The sequence below is a fragment of the Crocuta crocuta genome, unplaced genomic scaffold (genome assembly GCF_008692635.1).
Source record: "Crocuta crocuta isolate KB4526 unplaced genomic scaffold, BGI_CrCroc_1.0 scaffold29, whole genome shotgun sequence".
NCBI classification, from domain to species: Eukaryota; Metazoa; Chordata; class Mammalia; order Carnivora; family Hyaenidae; genus Crocuta; species Crocuta crocuta.
In genome coordinates, this window is record NW_027533280.1 from 2923269 (window position 1) to 2942901 (window position 19633).

The 19633-nt window shown below is 50.8% G+C and overlaps 1 protein-coding gene across 8 annotated transcripts in view; it reads left to right on the forward strand.

Moving 5' to 3' along the window:
• PITPNM2 (phosphatidylinositol transfer protein membrane associated 2) overlaps nt 1-19633 on the forward strand; it is a 129795-nt gene that overhangs the window by 78805 nt on the left and 31357 nt on the right. For 7 of the 8 annotated variants that reach the window (XR_013331076.1, XR_013331077.1, XR_013331078.1 and 4 more), the window contains one exon: nt 16738-16910. Coding sequence is in view for 5 of the 8 variants with exons in the window: in XM_077748050.1 (XP_077604176.1) it covers nt 16833-16910 (78 nt within the window). In the remaining 3 variants the exon portion in view is untranslated. Of the gene's footprint in view, nt 1-15844; nt 15864-16737; nt 16911-19633 lie in introns of those variants that run through there. The other variant, XM_077748048.1, reaches the window with a different exon arrangement.

A 19633-nucleotide genomic window follows, 5' to 3' on the forward strand; every position in this document is an offset into this window, starting at 1 on the left:
TGTGGTCCTTTGTGACAGCAGCCACAGCAAATAAATATACTTGCTATCTGTCTTGGAGGATGACAAGGGTGAGCTCAGATACCCCCGCGCCCTCCCCCCCCGCCCCGCCTCGCCCCTACCTGACCCCATGCTTCAGACCAACTGCTAGCTGGGAGTTGATGGCGGTCTCAGACAGGGAGTGACCCAGGCGTTTGCTGAAGCAAATGTAAATCTCAGAAAGCACAGACCCTTGTCCTGAGTCTCAAAGGATTTTCTCCACATAACTTCCACAGAAAATGAGCAGTTCGTCCTCAAAAATAACTAAGCGTCAGAAGAGAGGAGGCACCATGAGCCAGAGCCAGAGCCGGCACAAACAATTCACAGCAGAAACAGACCCTCAGGACCTCAGCTACGGCAATATTTAGGCAGAGACGAGAAAATAACTATGTTCGATGCGTTTGAATAAATAGAAGACAGGGTTGGAAGACTGTGCAGGGAATAAGAAGCTGTAAAAAAAGTGATGAAGCGGATTTGAAAAAGAACCAAATAGAACTTTAATTGGAGAGTAGGCATAGCTGAAATAGGAGTTAGTAACTGGAAGCCACATGTGAAGAAATCACCCAGAAAACAGCACTGGAAGGAGGAGGAAGCTGTAGAAAAGATAAGACACATGGAGAAAGGGAACACCTGACTTTCATCTAGAGTTCCATGAAGAGAAGAGGAAAATAAGCTGGAGGCCATGTTTGGAGAGAGAATTGCTGAGAATTTTCTAGAACTGGTGAAAGATAAGAGGCAGGAGTGGGGAGTGGTTTGGAGAGAGAGGAGGGTGCTGGAGAAGTGAGATTCAGCTCATACAAGATGGCTAATTCATCTCTCAGGTCCTGGGCTTAGAGCTAGAGTCCAGCCTGGCCCCCAGAATGACTCAGGAGATGCCAAACCCTTCACCCTGACTCCTCTCCGATCTTGGTCAGTTCTTCTGACCCGCCAGTTACCGAAAAGTGGTTTCTGAAGGATCCTCATGCTAGGACAAGGTGTCAGTGAGGAGTGGACCTTGAGACTGTTGGAAACATTGCCCCAAATCAAGCAGGGCCCTTTCCTTGCACTGCCCAACTCAGAGGACTGCCAATCTTTTAGTCTATGAGAATGCCACCTCTTGGAGTTGGGCAGTGCACAGCCTGTGCAGCTGAACTAGGCAACCCAAGTACCTCTGCCTTCTTTTCCCAAGTTATATGCCCATGGGGTTTTCCAAGATTAACCAGAGGGTTTTTTTCCCACTTTGTGTTTTCTTTCCTCCCTCCTTCCCATGATGGGATGGCATCCATCATCGGCGGGAGGATTTTATGGGGCGATGAAGGGAAGCTAATAGCTCTGCAAAGAAGAGCTGGGAAATTTTCCAGGCATATAGTGTTCCCCGGCCCCGGGAGGCCTGGCTGTAAAGGCCACGTTACTCCATGAGATGAAGCAAGGCCTGGGCAGAGCTGTACAGACACGTGAATTTTTGTGTGCGTACATGCACGGCTCTCCCCTGGGGACACTGGCTGTTCCTTTTGGCCCAGGATCAAACCAGGCCTGCTTGCTCCCTACTGAGTTGGGCATTTGCACCCAATTGTTGGTGGCCTGAGGTGCCTGGGCCCTTGCTTACTTACGCAAGGGCATGGTAGAGCAAGCCCTGGGTCACAGGCCAGAAAATGTGGATTCTGGGCCCATCCTGCTCTTGACTCACTGTGTGGCTCCATCAAATGACTCAGCCCCTCTGGGCTTTCCTCTTCCCACCTTTCCCTGGCTACTTCCAGACATTGACTTTCTAATGAGAACGTGGCGGCCTGGTGCCTGGTGCGATAAATTGTAATGCACTGAGCACTGATCATCTCTAAGAGGAGGTGGCAGCCACTGTAAGGTGATTTGGGTCACCCGGTGTTGCTGGATCTCATTCAAGGTCATGCTCGTCTTTCCCAAACCCGCCCCCTAGGAAGGGGGTTGAGATGGCCCCAGAGGCCCCCCAGGCCGTCCATGGATAACAGCATCCAGCCCTTTGTGTGTCTGAGGCTTATGCCCCTGCATACTCTCTGGGGAGGGGTGAGGAGGGAGTCTGGCTCCGTGAACAGTCTGAGTCACAGACGCTATCAAGAAACTGGGTTTGTTATTCCAGGGACGGCAAGGAGCGTGCGCTATTCTTGGAGAATCTTTCAGTTGCTCTGAGGAACAGCTAACAGAGCAGTTTGTAATTAGCACTTTGGCTGCTTAGTGGCATTATCTGCCTGAATATCTACCAATCGGACCTTCTTGGGTACCTACTAAGTGCCAGGCCCTTGCTGCCCAGCACCTGCAGAGAATGAAAAGGCAAACAGGACAGATTTGCTGCAGTTTCTTCCGGCTGTGAATGAGGCAGGCGAGGTCCCCGGTGTGGGGTTGCCTGCACGGTCAGAGAGGGGGCAGCGCACAAGTAAATCAGATCACCCCAGAGCGTGGGAAGCAGCGGGGTCCTCCACGGAGGGGCGTGGCATCTGGCCCGGATCATGGTTAGGAGCCAGCTGGGCCGAGGCTGGGGTACCGGCTTCAACAGGCACAGCGGAAGCTGGAGCAGGAACTCACCTGGTTTATTGCAGTAGAAGGAAGCAGGCCCGAGGCTAGAGCAGGGCGAGGCGGGCAGGCCCCGCCCGGAGTCAGGATCTCCTTCCTTTTTAAGGATGAGTAATATTCCCCAGAAGGTCTTTGATGACTCAGGCAATGTCTATCTTTTCGTGTGGCCTAGAGGCTCCCCCTGGGCCCTGTCTTGGTCCCCCGGGGAACCTTAGCACTTGGCACAGATCCTGACATCTGGCTCAGTAAATACCCCTTGGATGCACGAAGTTCAGAGGGATCCCAGTATAAGATTTCTTGGGACGCCTGGGTGGCTCAGTCGGTTAAGCATCTGACTTCGGCTCAGGTCATGATCTCATGTGATTCATGAGTTTGATCCCCATGTCAGGCTCTGTGCTGACAGCTCAGAGCCTGGAGCCTGCTTGTTTTCTGTGTTTCCCTCTCTCTGCACTGCTCCCCCCCCCCCCCCCCGCTCGTGCTCTCTCTCTGTCTCTCAAAAATGAATAAAAACATCAAAAAAATTAAAATAAAAGATTACCTGCTGAGGGGGGAGGTTGGAGGGGCTTATTAGAGACTTGAATTTAAGGAACTTACCTGCCAGATTATAAAGCTGAGATTTTATCCTCGATAAGTCATCCAAATTATTCCCCCTCAGCAATGCAGTAAGATTTGGGTTAGAACCAAGGAGTGTGTATTTTGAATGAAATAATCAACCTTTGTTTCCAAGATCAGTCAGAAATATTAAATTAAAATCAAGTAATCACTCTCGGATGAAGTTTATGTGGGTTTTCCCTCAGCTCCAAGGTTTGCCTTCACTACAAAGTAACCCAAAAGAGAAAAGTATTTCTCTAAATCATGCATTTTTGTAAACCAGTACTAAAGCTATCCCGTTTGCTCACGTCATATCTGGACTCTGATGCGGCCGCCATAAATCCATCAGTATCTCTGGCCTTGAACACACCACTTATATTTTTTGGTTCCTTCCAAAAACGGGACACACTTGTCTTTTCCACCTTGGAGGATTGATCTGAAAAAGCAAGAGTATGAAGCAAAAGGCTTTTATAAACCATAAAATGCTAGTAATAATGCTAAGGGTATATATTTATATAAATTGGTGTAAATTTACATTACAGTTGTTCGCTTCTTCAGCTGTTTCCATCTTGGCTGCACAGAAGGATAAACTTGACTCCTGTGCTTACTGAGTGACAGGGAGTGGGGTGGGGGGCACCTCAGTTAGGTAGAGCAATTGTTTCTGCAGCAGTAAGAAAGGATGTCATAGCCATGAAGCAGAAGGGGGTATGGATTCAGGCTGCGCAGATGAACCTGAAAAACATGTAAGTGAGAGAAGCCAGACACAAAAGGCCGCACATGGTGCGAATCCCTTTATGTGAAATGTCCAGAACCAGCAAATCCAAGGGGACAGAAAGCAGATGAACAAGTGCCAGTGAGTCGGAGAGGGTGCGGGTGGGGGTGGGGACAGAGTGAGTGCTAACGGGTACTGGGTTTCCTTTGGGGTGAGGAAATGTTCTGGAACTTGGCAGTGGTGATGGTTGCACAGCTCTGTAAATATACTGAAAACCACTGAAGTGTACATTTTAAAAGGATGAATTGTAAGGTATGTGAATTACATCTCAATGAAACAGATAAATGGTGGTCATGTATATAACAAGGCAGTTGTGAGGATTAAGTAATTCCTAATTTACGCTGATTGTGTAAAGTGGTCGAAGGGGTTCATACGTCAAGACTCCAAGCAGGAAGTGTGGTTTTGTGTGTGTTGGGATGTGGGGAGAGATGAGACCTGGTAGGGCCTCCAGGAGAGTCAGCGTTGGATGGACTGGACATTTCCTCCTCGGTCCTCCTCTCTATGCGCGGGGCGTGGCCGCTAAGGCTCTGACTGCTCAGTTGCTCTGGAATCTGTGTCTTAAAAGGGCATCCACCTGATTCCTGGGGCCCAGCGAGTTTGGGAACCACGGGTTCAGGCACTACGGGGAGCTGTGGGCAGTTTCTCAAAGCTAAAGGCTTTAATACTCCACTGGGACCTGCACCCCACTGGGCCGTAGCATATGCAGAAGGAGCCATGGGGTATCGAGCCCTGAGGCTTAAGGGGCCAGGACCAGGGACACCGGCTCCTACACCCCACCAAGGGGTCTGTGCCCTCTAGATTGTGGGGGTCAGTCCCACAGGGCCACTTGCAGGCTGCACGATACTGGTTGTGGTTTTTTGGAACAAAAACAAGCCATGATTTGTAGCTGATGGCTAATCAGCTTGGAGCCGCCGGAGTCTCGCATCCAGTCGCCTCCGAGGAAAGGTTTGTCAGTGGGGGTTGGCCGCGCAGAGAGAACCTCGTCCAGGCAGACATCTCTTCGAGGGCTGTGCTCGCTGCCCACCACCTGCACTCACTGCATCAGTGGGTATTAAATGCAGGAAGTAACGGCGGTCAAGATGTGATGAGCACCGAGAATCGGCTTAGCCACACCAGGGTCACTGGTGGCCCCGGCCAGTTCCATTGCCTCAGCGTAGTGGGTTGAAAGAGATTAGGAAAATGGAAACCGCGAGTGTAGCTAAGTCTTAGGAGGATTTTTGCTATAAGGAGGAGCAGAGAAATGGGGTGGTAGCAGAAGGGGATGGGGTGAAGGGAGCCATGGGGGTTTTGTTTGGTTTTTGTCAACAATGGGAGCTGACTCTTGCATGTTTTCGTGCTGGGGGGGCGGGGGGGAGGGAGGCTCCTGTAGAAAGGTACATGCTGACAGCAGGTCAGCTCCCCATGGGAGCCCCTGTCATGGGGGCAGCGGGTGCGGATAGGTGGACTCGATGGGGGGACTTTGAGGAAAGAAAGAAGAGGGTGGGAGAGAAGGCACACATGGCCAGAGGGAGCTGCGGGAGCTGGATCTGTGTAGCAGGCTTGCTGGGTGCTGGGCCCACCCGAGGTGTCCAGTCAAAACCCGGAGCCCAGGCTGGCCCGAGAAGTGAGTGCTCAGCATGGTTGGCTGCGACTGTCACTGATGTTTATTCGGGTTATCGCTGTCACACTACTGTTATAACAAGTGGTCATCACCCGTTCGTTCTGGGGAAAATCCCAGCTCTGCCTATCAGCAAACTCGGGTGCCCTGAAGCTGCTTCTTCCCTGTTGGGGGTGGGGGGTGATGAGCGGAGGTGCTTTGGGGCAGCCACACCTGCCGGTGAGCCGAGCTCTGTGCCAGATACCAGTGTAACCAGAACCCCGCTCGCCTAGAGGTGCCCCTCCACCTTCAAACCCCCCTTCTTCTGCCTCAGTAGCTGGGGGGCAGTCTCCCCCCAGAGGGGTGCTCCTTTCCAAGGCCAGCACGCTCTTGGGAGGCCCAGACGCAGGATCTTTGGTGAGTGGACATGTGCAGCGCTGACATAGAATGATCTGGATGTTGCTGCTGAAGGGGTAGCGTCCAGGGGAGGCGACCGGGAGGTGGAAGGCCTCGGAGCACACTCCAGCTGACGACTGTGTAGCCGCCGCCTGCAACCAGGCTGTCAGGCAAGGCCCCGCTGGATTTGTGTTTCCCTCGTCACATCTCAGTGTCCAGCGGCCTTCTCAGCAGCACAGGCCTGTTGGAGCCGTGCTGAGTGCTGGCTGTGGGGAGCACCCCTGGGGGCCAGTGTGGTGCCGGTCAGGGCAGCAGTGTCCTCGCATGCAGACCTCTTCTCAACTTTCCCCACAAGTGAGGTTGGGTTTGCAAGCCTGGCAAGGGAGTGAGTCAGGAAATCAGGGTGCTGATAGCCCTTGGCTTGCAGTCCTTGGGCAGGGCACCCACCGCCTCTGGGTCTACCTTGCTTTCGGCACTGCACCTGAGTTGTGAAGAGCCCTCCCGCCAAGCCCCCTGGCTGCCCTTTGGGTGGACGTGTTACAGATGAAAAGCTACAAAGCCCTCAAGCGTTTTCTAAGGGTCTCTCTCCTACCGCCCCACGTTGCCAGCCCTGCAGTGCCCCCAGGTGGCCGCTGTCCCTTGGCGCCTGACGGCCAAGCCCTGCAGTGGCTTGGCAGAGGTCCGCAGCTTGGCACTCCGGGGACACAGTGATGAGATCTATGGCCTTCCCTGGGATATCGGCAGCTGCAGGGGTGCCCAAGGCTTCGGGGCTCTGTGGGTCCTGGTTCCACTGCTGGCCAGGGCAGGGGGTGAGTCTGTGTCCTCGGCTGTTCACTCCTGCGAAATCCAGGTCTCACTCTCATTTACTAGGTGACCGTTGAACTGGAGTGGGACGGGCCGGGGGAGCATCCTTTACCGTCCAGAGAAATCTTGGTGGAAGTCCAAGGTCTAACAGCTAAAGATGGAACACCCTGGGGGCAGGGACTGGACCCCCCCAACCCCAGCTCCTTCCAGCCCAGACTTTTCTGGGGGAAGTGTCTACCCATGCTTTTACCCCCAGGGGACAGAGAGGCAGCTGATGGGTGCTAACTTCATGCACATGCTCCCCCACCCCAGGCCTGGCAGGCTGGTCCCTGGGGCCCCTTTCCTCTATGTGCCCCCCATTCATCTGGAACCTGCCTTCCCTGGATGCGGATGGTCGGGGAGAGCTGCCCACGTGGGGGCAGATGAAGTTCTCATACCCACTTCAGCCCCTGATTAGGGGCCAGCAGCCGTGGGAAGCTGAGAGTAGAGGAAAGGAGGCTTTCCTAGAGGATGTGGGGGAGAGACCCAGGGTAATCAGAAGGGGTGCTCCAGAGGCACCGAGGCTGCCAGCTGCCCTCCACACGGTCACAGACGTCTAGTCAGGCTCCAATGGCCTGGCTCGGAGTCACTCCCAGACCTAATGGTCAGAATGCAGCTGAATTGCGTTTGGACAGATTCCATCCTCCCTTCTCTCCGCACAGCCTTGCTCCTCAATTCCGTCGGTGACGTCAAACCCCCGCTAATCTGGAAAAACAGATTAAGTTCCATAAACTCAATTTTCTTGCTTCCCTCCAAGCCATGGCCTTTGCTCAAACAGTAGNGAGCCCTCTGGGCCTTGAGCCTTGTCCAGGGCTGGGCTCCCCACTCATTGCCTCCCTGATCACCATGCCTGCTGGTGCCCTGTCTGTCTCCTCCTTGATCAGCATGGGGCCTGGGATGATGAATACAGGCATTCTGGAAAGCCAAGGCTTTTCTACAGATCAGGGGCCAAGTGCCATATATAAGGCCCATTGGCCCTGGACAGGACATGGGGGGATGTGCGTATGGGTGTGTTTGGGGCAGCTGGTCACACAGAGTCCTCACCTGACTTCCCTCGAAGAAAGGCCTCCGGAGCTGTGTTGTTCTCTCTTCCCTCTCACTGTGCCAGGCACTGAAGGCTGCCCTGTGGAAAGCAGTAAAATATAATTGTCTAACCCACCACGACTCCAGTGGGGACGGAGATGAAATGTGTGTCTCACAAGCAGCCTGAGTGGGTGTAATGAGATTGTCTGAGGGTTCGGCTCCTGGTTGAAGGAGGCTCAGGGGGCAGGCAGGCAGGCAGGCACATAAGTCACACGGCCGTCTCTCATTAGCCTGGGGTCCAGCTGCACTCTCTTGCTCCAGGCTCAACCAGGAGGGAAGCAAGGGGACCCTGTGTCATGCCTCCCAGGTTCACATTCTATGAAGCCAACCCGGACCTGCCCAGGAGTCATTTGTCCCTTAGACATCTGTGCCCTAGGTGCTAGGCTGTCTTTCTCTGATGGTGGGCTTAGTGTCTGCGCCTGAGGTCAACAGCACGGCCAGAAAGCTAGCCAGGCCCAGGGACCAGCCTTCCTGACCCTGCTGAGCACGTTAACACCACGTAATTGCTAGCTGAGTACTGGGTGGAACTGGGCTAAGCATTTTATGTGCATCATGTCATTTAATCCACAAGACAGACCAACAGGGCAGGTGCTGTTCTCACCTACTATTTTGCTATCTTGTAGAAGATAAAATGAAAGATCAAAGAGTTTAAGCAGTTTACCCACGCTCAGAGCTGGGAGGTGGTGGAAGGTCGGGCTGACTCAAAGTCCGTGATTTTAACAACTACATTGACTGTCTTTCCCCAGTTAGTACTCAAAATGCTACTCAAAGTCTGCTGCTGTGCCTTGTAAAAAAAATCCAGTAACAAAGAAAAGTACAACTGAAAGTTGTCCCAAATTCCATCGATCTGAGCTAGCCCTCACCAGCATCCAGTGAGCAGTATTTCAGACTCCTATGTATTATACAAACACACGCATATAGAGTAGTAATAACTTTTTTAAAAAAATGGATCTTAGTCTGCATGCAGTTTTTTTAATGTTTATTTATGTATTTTGAGAGGAAGAGAGTGTGAGCATGGGAGGAGGAGGAGGAGAGAGAGAGAGAGAGAGAGAGAGAGAGAAGGAAAGAGAGAATCCCAAGCAAGGCTCTGCTACGAGGCTCAATCCTGTGAACTGTGAGATCATGACCTGAGCTGACGCCAAGAGTCACACTTACCCGGCCGAGCCACCCAGAAGCCCCTGCGTGCAGTTTTAAAATAAATCAAGTTTAATTTTCTTAAATTTAACTGAAGACAAATCCATTTGTATGTCTTTGAATCGAAATGGAAAGAAATTGCTAAACTTCAGAAACACATTTCTTCATCTTAAGTGGTAATAAGTAGCCCCTAAAAGTTCCTTAAAGTTAATGGGGAAAAGAGAAAACCCTTCTTTTTTAGGAGAAAAACTTTTTAAAAAGCTTTATTGAGATATAATTAATATACCACACAATTCATTGATTTAAAGTGTGCGACTCAGTGGGTTTTTGTATACTACATTGTTATTTTTTAAAAATTGTAGTCATTATATAACATAAAATTTGCCCTCTCAGACATGTTAAGGGTACAATTCTGTGGCATTAGTACATTTATGGTATTGTGAAACTATCTCTTCTCCTGTTCCCAAAATGTTCTCATTCCCCAAATAGAAATCTTATAGCCAGTAAACAGTGCCTCCCCAATTTCCTCTCTCCCCATTCTCTGGTAGACTTTAATTGACTTTCTGAGAGAAAAACTTTTAATAGGTTGGAATCATTATTTTTTTTTTCACCAGTACACTGTATTTTTAAAAGTAGTTTGAGGTTCACAGCAAAACTGTAAGGAGAGTACAGAGAATTTCCATATGCCCCCCTGCCCCCACATGTACAGTTACCCCCACATCACCATCCCCCACAGAGTGGTACATTTATCGCAATTGATAAACCTACATCAGGACATCATCATCACCCAGAGTCCATGGTTGGCATCGTGTTGTACATTCTCTGAGCTTTGATGAATGTATAATGATATGTATCCACCACTGTAGTATCATACAGAATAGTGCCAGTGCCCTAAAAATCCATGTGCTCTGACTATTCATCCGTCATTAATTTTTAAATCTATATAATGAACCGACTTTTGTGCCATCCACCTCTGTTTTTCCACCTTCAATTTTTGTTATATTTTTGTTATCTGTGTGCATTTTTGAGGGGTTTATAGTCTATTCAATAATGATCATTGCTCCAATTTCAAAAATATTAATTCAGTATTCACCAGGATTTTTCCATTGATGAATTTATTTGGGTTGGTTGGATTTCAGCATCAAGTAATTTTTTAAGTCCCAATGGATGCCTAAGCCTCTAAATTTATGTTACAGAATGTCCATTAACTTTATATTCAAAGGACAGTTTTTTGGCTATAAAATTCTGGTTCATAATTTCTTGCTTTCACAACTCTGTAGGTACTGCTCCACTGTTTTCTGAAATTGGGTTGCTATGGAGGATTCTGATTCTCAATTCACCTCTCTGCTCCACTATTATATGGTTCTTTCTTTATCCTTTAAGATCAGGGACTTTTTAAAGATGCCTCAGTGTTAATTACACCATCCAGTTTTCCTGGGCCACTGAATGGCACTTAATTTGTAGAGTCAAGGGTTGGTTGGTTTGTTTGTTTTTCCAAGAGATTTTCCATTCTATATTTGAATTCTTTTCCTCCTGTTCTATTGTTCTGTTTTCTTCACCAATTATGTGTATGTTGGATTTTCTTTTGCCTCCCATATCTGTCATTTTTGTTGTATTAGTCTTTTCCATTTAATCTTGTGTGATTTCATGCAACCCACTCACCTCAACTCTCTAGTTGTTTATGGTGTGCTTTGTCATTTATTCATTGCTTATAATATGGCTTTTTAAAAATATGTGATGTATTTCTTTTTCTTTCTCATTTTCCCCCGAGGTCTACTAATTCATCTTTCAGTTTTCAGCTCTTTCTGTTGTCAAATAATTTCTTTTTAAAATTTCTGTCTTTTTTTTTCCCACTCATCTTCCCCGATGAGTTCTTTTTGTTTTTTTATTAAAAAAGTTTTTTTAAGTATATGTACTTATTTTGAGAGGGGAAGGGAAGAAAGAGAGGGAGAGAGAGAGAATCCTAAACAGGGATGTGGGGGTTAAACTCATGAAACATGAGATCATGACCTGAGCCAAATGCTTAACCAACTGAGCCACCCAGGTACCTCTGCCCGTACCAGATTTAAGAGATTATATCTGTAATTTCTCTGGGTATGTGAATTGATTTTTCTGGTCTTTCTGTATTTCTCTGGATGATTCCTCATAATGTGTGTTATTCATTTGTCCCCCACCCTTAATGCTGTAGGACCCATGTGAGTTCCTTTGTGATTATTATTCTTCAGCTACCTTCCAAACAGCAGCATGTGAAAGTAGGTGTGGTCCGGAGCAGTCTGCAGATGCATTATGGGCTTACTTACTGTCTGGAAGGCTCTCTTCCCAGAGCTGTTATTTATCTTCTGCCTAGGGAGTCTGTCTCTCTCAGGTTTCACAGTCCATGATCATAATGGTTCTCAGCAATGCTCTTTACGTCACCGGCTATCCATGTTGTGACCACCCCCTCACTGCCCCTCTTCTCTCCCCAGCCTCACTTCATTCCCAGCCTCTGTTTTAGCTGGAAAACGAGGTTCTGTCACAGAAATGGCCCGTTGGTGTGACTTCCCATCAATCCCCACCCCAGCTCCATCCCACAGTATAAAACTGCATCGCTGCGTGTACTCACTTGTTCACAGCAGCGGTCCCAGCCGCCTCAGATTGGAAATCATCCAGATGCCCATCAACAATGGAATAGTTGAGTCAATAATAGCACATCCACCCGATGAAATACTAGAGAGCAAACAGTCTATAACTACGTGCAGCAATTTGGATGAATCCCATGAACATGATGTCGGCCAAAAGAAGCCAGAATCAAAAGAACACATATAGTATGCTTCCGTATGAAATCACTCAAAGACAGCTGGATATTGGCAATTCATTGGCTTCAGTGTAATGTGCAGAACAAGCAAATGGCAGGGCACTGGTTGTCCACAGGAGAGGAGCTGTGACTGGGAGACCCATGGGGAACTTCTGAGTTGTCCACTTCCTGTTTCTTGACCCTTGCTGGCCCTACATTGTGTTCAGTTTGTGAAAATGGATCTGTACTTATGATGCATGCACGTTTTTGTATGTATGTAATACTTCAAATAAAAAAGTTTTCTTTTGGGAGCACCTGGGTGGCTCAGTTGGGTTAGCATCCAACTTTTGATGTCGGCTCAGGTCATGATCTCATGGTTGAGATTGAGCCCCATGTTGGGCTTTGTGCTGACAGCGTGGCGTCTGGATGGGATTCTCTCTCTCTCTCTCTCTCTCTCTCTCTGCTCCTCCCCTACTTGTGCTCACTCTCTCTCTCAAAATAAACTTATACAAAGCTCTTTCTTTTGAAAAACTCTCCTCACCTGGGGTGGCGTCCACAATCCTATTTCAGCATTCCACCAGGAGGATCGTGGCCATGACTTTCAAGAAGGGATATGTACTTGGGGGTCCAAGGAGGAGGCATGTGTACACTGTTAGCACATTCCTTCCTTCCAGTTCAGGCTTCATGGTGTCTGTGGTTTGGGGGCGTAGTGATTTCCTTGTTTCATCAGCCATGAGGACTCCCCTCTCTCTGTAGTTTGTGTTGTTTTTGAGAAAGGACAGTAGAACGGAAATGCTCCAATCCACCATCTTCAACAGGAAGTCAGGATGGATTCCTGAACCCACTGGCAAGGGTGTAGCTGTAAAGAAACAGGCCTTATTTTCTTTCATAACTAAATAAAATGCTGGTCCTTGACGAGACCACTTTAGAGTGATCGCCTTGAAAGACGACACCCAAAGTGGCCAGCGCTCAGAGATCACCCATGGCCGTGTCCTGAGTTCCGCTCCTCTCGCTTGGGGGGANGCTTCCCAGAGGGGACCCCTGGCGGAGATGGGTGACCACACTTCTGCCCCAGGGGCTGCTTCAAAGGATGTTAGCCTGTGGACTAACCTTGGTTGTGAAGTTCTTGCTTTACACTCACACCTTGTCTGAGGAGTGTGTCTCTTGTCCCTCAGAAGGAGAGCGCTCCTAGAAGCACATGACGGTCTCTTGTCACCTGCTCCTGCCACACTCTTGGCACTGAACTTCATGGGTGCTCGGGCAGGGCAGGGCCCCATCTCAGTCTTGGGCGCCACCCTCTCCTGTGGCCAGTGGCTGTGGGGAGGCCTCAGTGCATTCACACCAGCCCTGAACCCAGGAGGCGGCATGGCAGGGCTGGGGGCACACCAGTGGGAGGCCACCGTGACGGTGTGGCACATTTATGCCTCAGGGCCTTTGCTCGGCTTTTCCTGCAGCATGCCCTCCTCGACCCTGCTCTGCTGAGGGATTCCTCAGGTCCCGGGAAGCCCCGCTCCAGTCACTCTAAACCTCCACCTTCCCCTAGAGCCTTTCCCTAGTCCCCGCTACACTGACAAACAGTACCCCTGGCTGGTCCACTTTTGTCATCTCTGTGAGCCTGGCAGCTCTGGAAGGCAGATGATGTTATCCCCATTTGCTTTATGGAGACACTGAGGCTCAGCAGGCAGTCACTCATCCTGGGGGACCCATGGTCAATCAAGGCATGGTCAGGTTCTGAACTTGGATCCCAGACTGGGGCCCCCTGTGATTTCCCAGGTCTCGTAGAGCTCTGGTCCCTCTGTCCTGTTCTTGGGCCCCACACACTGAGCTCTTACCCTGCGGCCCTCTGTTCTTTCCTTCTGCCTGTCCGTGCACCCACATCTATAGCTCTGGTGATGCACGGGCAGAAACACGGTCCCTCGCCCAGTGGCAGGCGGACCTGTATCCCGAGCGGTCACGTGATCTGCTCGTCTCCTGGCCATCGTGAGGCCGGCGCCCCTGGTCAGCCCAGGCTTTGCCCCCAGCTTTGAATGGACACTTGGTCTGACTTGTGTGCAGGCAAGCACTAGGAGGTCACTTTCCATGGAGCCCTTACGATCGCCCAAGGTCAGATTGCTTAGACTCCCAGAGTTTCTCAAGAACATTTAGGGGTTGCATCTGACTTCTTTGTTTTTTGAGGTGATGAAATGGGACTTGCCCAAAGTCACCGTGGGTCGTTGCATTTGTCCTGTGTTGCAGAAGAGTCCCCCTGGGCCCCACAGACATCGGTGTGCATGCCACCGGGTCCTGCAGGGCACGGTGCTGGACACTTAGCAGCCGGCTTCCTCTTCTGTGACAGGCTTCTAGTACCTTCCGAGCAAGGTGATCCTGGGCTTGAATGAAGACCACATGGAAAAGCTTCGGAAGCACGGCCCTCATGGAACCTCACCCTTCCTCCCTGCTCCGGGCCGCACTGCATCCGGCTTCTCCCAAGCACGTGGGTCTCTCTTCTTTGGGTCAGGACATTCCCCATACCCAGTGCCTGGTTGATCCCAGTCTCTCGTGGCCGGAGGTGATGCTATAGAGGCTCTTGGGCCATCACCTCTGGTCTGCGGTGGTCCCCGCTTCCAGCCAGACTGGAGCAGAGACCTGTGGGCCTCAGGGCAGGTGGGGCTCAGCGCTGAGTGGGAGCAGCCCACAGCCTCTGCTTTCTCCTGGCCGGTGTCCGCTTGGGCTCGAACCTGCGTGCCCTCTTGGCTGCAGGCTTCACCCACCCATCTTGAAGGAAGGATAGCAATGCTCATGAGCATAGACTGGAGAGTTCAGCCCCTCCCCTCTGTGGTAAGTTCAGGGCTTTGGGTTGATCTGGGAGGAGACAGGACCCCGGGGGTGTGGGTGCTGTAACAAACAGTGTTATCTTGGGTCATTTGAACAGGTTGCCTGAGAAAGCCCCTCCCAGCATGAGGCCTTCCAAATGCAGTGAGTTCAACCCCCACCCAGGAGGGGCGGGAGAGTTGGACAGGGCGCTCACCTGTCTAGTCACACCACTCAGAAGTATGGTGGGGAGCCTTCCCTGTTTGGGGTGTTTTATTGACCCAGTCTTTGTCTTATCTGTGGCCAGCAAATGTGGAGAGCAGTTTCATGGGTTAGGTAAAGTAGATGACCTTTAATTAACTAAAAAGATGTTTATTTGGACTGTATTTACGCAGTTGGAAGTGTGAGAGCTTATGTGTGGTGCTGGGGGGTTTGGGCTGACAGTCCCACCTGCTGTGCAGAAGTGAGTAACATGGGGGTCATTTGAGGCTAATAATACAGGGGCCATCTCTGATTCATTTATGTAAGAGCCCCCACCTCTCAGTCCCTCTCCCTAGGTGGCTTATTAAAGAATTTCTTTCAACCCTACGTGCTGATTGTTCCAAGAGTTCTGGTACATTCTTTCCCCCCAGTCTCATCACATAGCCAGTAATTCCTCAGTGCCTGGGTGATGCTCAGGCCTTGGACAGATGGTGCCCCAGGGAGGCTGCCTGCCTGGCCAGACCCTCGCTCTTATCATTTAGCCAGTGTCACCGTGAATCTTCACTGACTGTTGTCCCCAGCGTGGTCCCTCTGAAATGCTATCCTGATTCCGCCACTGCCTATCTTGGAAGCCTTCACTCACCTTCTCATTAGCAGCATAGCCCCTCTGGGGGTAATAACCACATATGTTTACAGCAAAGCCCCCGCCGTCTAGGGGAAGGACAGTGATGGGCAATTCCATTTTCCAGATCACTGAGAGTATGCCCCCTTCAAGCCTTGTTTGTTTGTTTTTACATTTGATTGCTCTCCGTGCACATCTCCATCAGTTATATTCCTTGTCATCTTAAAGAGAAGCTTCCGTGAATACATTGTTTATTTTTAAAGTAGCCTTACTGAGACAGAATTCACATGCGACACAGTGCACCCATTTATCTTACTTGTCTCCTCTACCGCCAGACCCAACCCGGTGTCAGCAGCAGAACGGGTGTCAATAAATAGTTGCTGGATGGAGCTGAAACCACTTAAGATCCCCTCTTGGATAAGTCCAGGTCTCCTGCCAGAAAACAGTGGTCCCCTCTGTGTCTGGTGACATGATCGGAACTGATGGCCCCAACACCGAAGGGTCTCAGACTGCTGATTTAAAGGTTTTTTTAACATTTATTCATTTTTTTAAAAATTTTTAAACGTTTATTCGTTTTTGCGAGACCAAGACAGAGTGTGAGCAGGGGAGGATCAAAGAGAGAGGGAGACACAGAATCCGAAGCAGGCTCCAGGCTCTGATCTGTCAGCACAGAGCCTGATGCGGGGCTCGAACCTATGAAATATAAGATCATGACCTGAGCCGAAGTCAGATGCTTACCCGACTGAGCCACCCAGGTGCCCCAACATTTATTCATTTTTTAAGAGAGAGAGAAAGAGATCTAGACCATGAGTAGGGGAGGGGCAGAGAGAGAGGGAGACACAGAATCCAAAGCAGGCTCCAGGCTCTGAGCTGTCAGCACAGAGCCTGATGTGGGGTTCAAACCTACAAATCATGAGATCATGACCTGAGCCAAAGTCAGATACTTAACTGACTGAGCCCCCAGGCACCCCGCAGACTGTTGATTTTTAAATTTCTCACCTGGATTTTTCGCCCTTTTATTGGCTCTCCCTTCTTTCCCGTGGCCATCTGTCGTCACCGTCACCGTGTCTGCCTGCAGCTACTCCAGTGCACAGGGCTGCACTTGCTAGAACAGTGTGTGAAGCGAGAGCACAGTGCTCTTCCCCTGCCTCCCCCTGCCTCCTGACCCTCGCTAGTGGGATGACAATCTTTTGTTTACCCCCGTGGCTGATCAGAGTTTACACGTTCTCTACAAGATTGCTTAGCAAACAAGGAAAATGAAGGCTGGGGAGGCGAGGGAACTTGTTCAAGGTCACACGACAGGCTCATGGCTGAATCGAGACCAGGCCCTTCCTCTGTGCTGTTGTGCCCACCAGCCTTTCAGGAAGTGACTCTCCTGCTCTCTCTTTCTCTCTCAGGGGTCCTTGGTGAATTTTGTCATGGTTGTCTAAGGAACCTCGCCTAGAAGTCCCAACACGCAGTTCCCCATCAACGGGAAGGCTTGGACTCCAAGATGATTATAAAGGAATATCGGATTCCTCTGCCCATGACTGTGGAGGAGTACCGCATCGCCCAGCTGTACATGATACAGGTGGGTCCTGGGGCCAGGGCAGGCCTCGCGGGGCACGCAGATGGCTCTCAGCACCCTTGGGTGGGGTGCTGCCGTAGTCTTCACAGCACAGTGTCTGCTCAGTAGGCTCCTAGTAAATGTCTGAATTGCACTGGTGCCCCGGCTTCCCCCTGATGCCAGGAACACAGCAGGGCACTGTGGACGTTTGTGGCATTGGCTTGTCCTGCCGGTACTGTGTTCACAGCGCTGATGGCGCTGACACTCTTTGCATTTAATACCCATCATCTCACTGATTCAGATGTTATCTGTGGGTATCGTCAGCTTGGGCCACTTCAACAAATACCATAGACTCGGGGGCTTAAATAGCAGACATTTATTTCTCATGGTTCTGAAGGCTGTAAATCCAAGGTCAAGGTTGCTAACAGAGTTGGTGTCTGGTAAGGGCCCTCCTGGCTTACAGATGGCCACCATCCTTCTCACTGTGTTCTTGGTGGTGGGTGAAGGGGCGAAACAGCTCTCTGGGGTCTCTTCTGTCAGGGCACTACTCCCGCTGTGAGCATTCCATCCTCATGACCCAATCATCTCCCAAAGCCTGACCTAGTACATCATGTTGGAGGTTAGGGGCTTCAGTATGAATTTGGAGGGGACACAGAAATTCAGTCCACAGCAACCCACTTGACAGCCAGGAAGGTGTGAGGTCCAAAGAGTTAAGAGACTTGCCTGGGAGCACCTGGCTGATTTTTCGGCTCTCAGCTCCACAGTTTCCTTACTCCCCTAGGCTTCAAGACAGTGGCTTCCACTCTGTAGTGGATTTACAGAGTCACAGATGAGTTTGAGGATGACAGATTCCTGTGACAAGCCAGAGAATGCCATGCCAACCCCCCACCCCCACCCCCACACTCCCAGACGTTGTTGGCCTCCCTTCTCAGAGCCTGGCTGACCTGGAACACAGAACTGGGAGACCCAGGGTCTGGTTGCTCGTGGCCTCGATGTGACCAAACTCCTCCTTGCCAGGGTCCTGCTCCCCTGTGGAGGTCCCCCGCCCATCCCCAGTGCCAGCGCCTTGCTCATCCTCGGTGCCCTGGCCCTTCGCCTGACCTGGCAGCTTTCCTCCCCGTTGGGCGTCTGATTACAAACCAGCTCTCACCTGGCTCTGCTCTTCTGGGCATCAGGATGCCTTGGTGCAGCCGGTGGATCACGGTGTCATATGGTGTCACATGGGCCCCTGCCGGCTTTGCTTGGTGGACACTCACCCTTCAACCCGGATCTGGGGAGTTAGTAACAAGCTCCCTGCAGAGCCCAGGCCCCCAGGCCCTTCTGAGAGGAGCTCTGTGAAGCTACCAGAGTTTGGCCAGGCACCCCCAGCATGGGGAGCTTGATGAGGAAGAGAATGGAAGGTGAACTGGCCTCTCTGGCAGGGGCTGTTGGCTCCATGCTGCTTCAGAAGTGCCACTCGATTCCCTCTTGAACCACTTACCCCGTAATTATTCCTCAAGATCAAGGAGAGAAGGGACTTAGCTCACTCAGCGCCCCAGCTCTGAGCTCTCTGGAAATCGCTCAGCCTATTCAAGGACGCTGTTCGTTCTGCAGCTCCCTGATTCCCATTCAAGCCAGGGGAGCCCAGACCCTGCAGCCTGTTTGGGTCTCCCCTGTGCCTGCAGCTGGAGGAGGGGGGCATCAGGACCCAGGGACCAACTTTTAGCTCCTAGGACATCCCAAAGCTTTCTTGAGCATGTGATCACCTCTAATTGGGCTCCTTAGAAGCACCTGCCATCCTCACCCCCCTTTATTGAGATATTTTATTCTTTTTTAAAAATTTTAATGTTTATTTTTGAGAGAGAGAGAGAACATGAGAGCATGAGCAGGAGAGGGAGCAGAGAGAGAGAGAGGGAGACACAGAACCTGAAACAGGCTGCAGGCTCAGAGCTGTCAGCACGGAGCCCGATGTAGGGCTTGGACTCATGAACCACGAGATCATAACCTGAGCCAAAGTCAGATGCTTAACCAACTGAGCCACCAGGCGCCCAGTATTTTATTCTTTTTAAAACATCCTTATGCCTCCAGTTAATGTTAGCTATCCCGTAGCCTCCCCCATGATACCTGCAATAGGCGCAGGGCTACCTGTGTGCATTCCCTCATCCGAGCCCTAGTAACACCTGTATGTCTCTCAAGGCTGCCTTCCTCTGCCCCTGCTCTGACACTTGTCTTGCCGGCCACTGGCCCCAGCGCTTCTGGGGGCTCTACCCACCATGGGGGGCGGTGATGGACAAGCATATTATCTCTACTGTGTGACAATTTCACAGATGCGAACATACGTCAAAGCTCACCAGCTATATTTTTACGTATATATGGTTTGTTATATGCCAGTCATATCTCAGTAAAGCCCTTAAAACACCAAGTGAAATGCACAGACTCTTCTGTGCCCAACCTGGGCCAAGGGCTGGGTTACACAGAAGAGGGTAAAAGCATTTGCTCCCCTCCAGGAGTGCCTCCGGAGAAGTGGGTGCACGTGCAGTTTACTGAATACAGGCGCGGGACAGCTGATGTTCACATGGGCTGAGGGCCACAGCTCCAAGAGTGCCTCCCCTGGGAGCTGGGCCTTATGAGGTGGATGGACAGGCCTTCCAGGAAGGCAGCTGTGTTCTTGTGGAAAGAAGAGCAAGACTTTAGTTCATTTCCTCCAGACCCTGCTTACCAGCTAGAGTGGCAGCTGGCAATGAGCCTGCCTTCTGAACTAGCCAGCC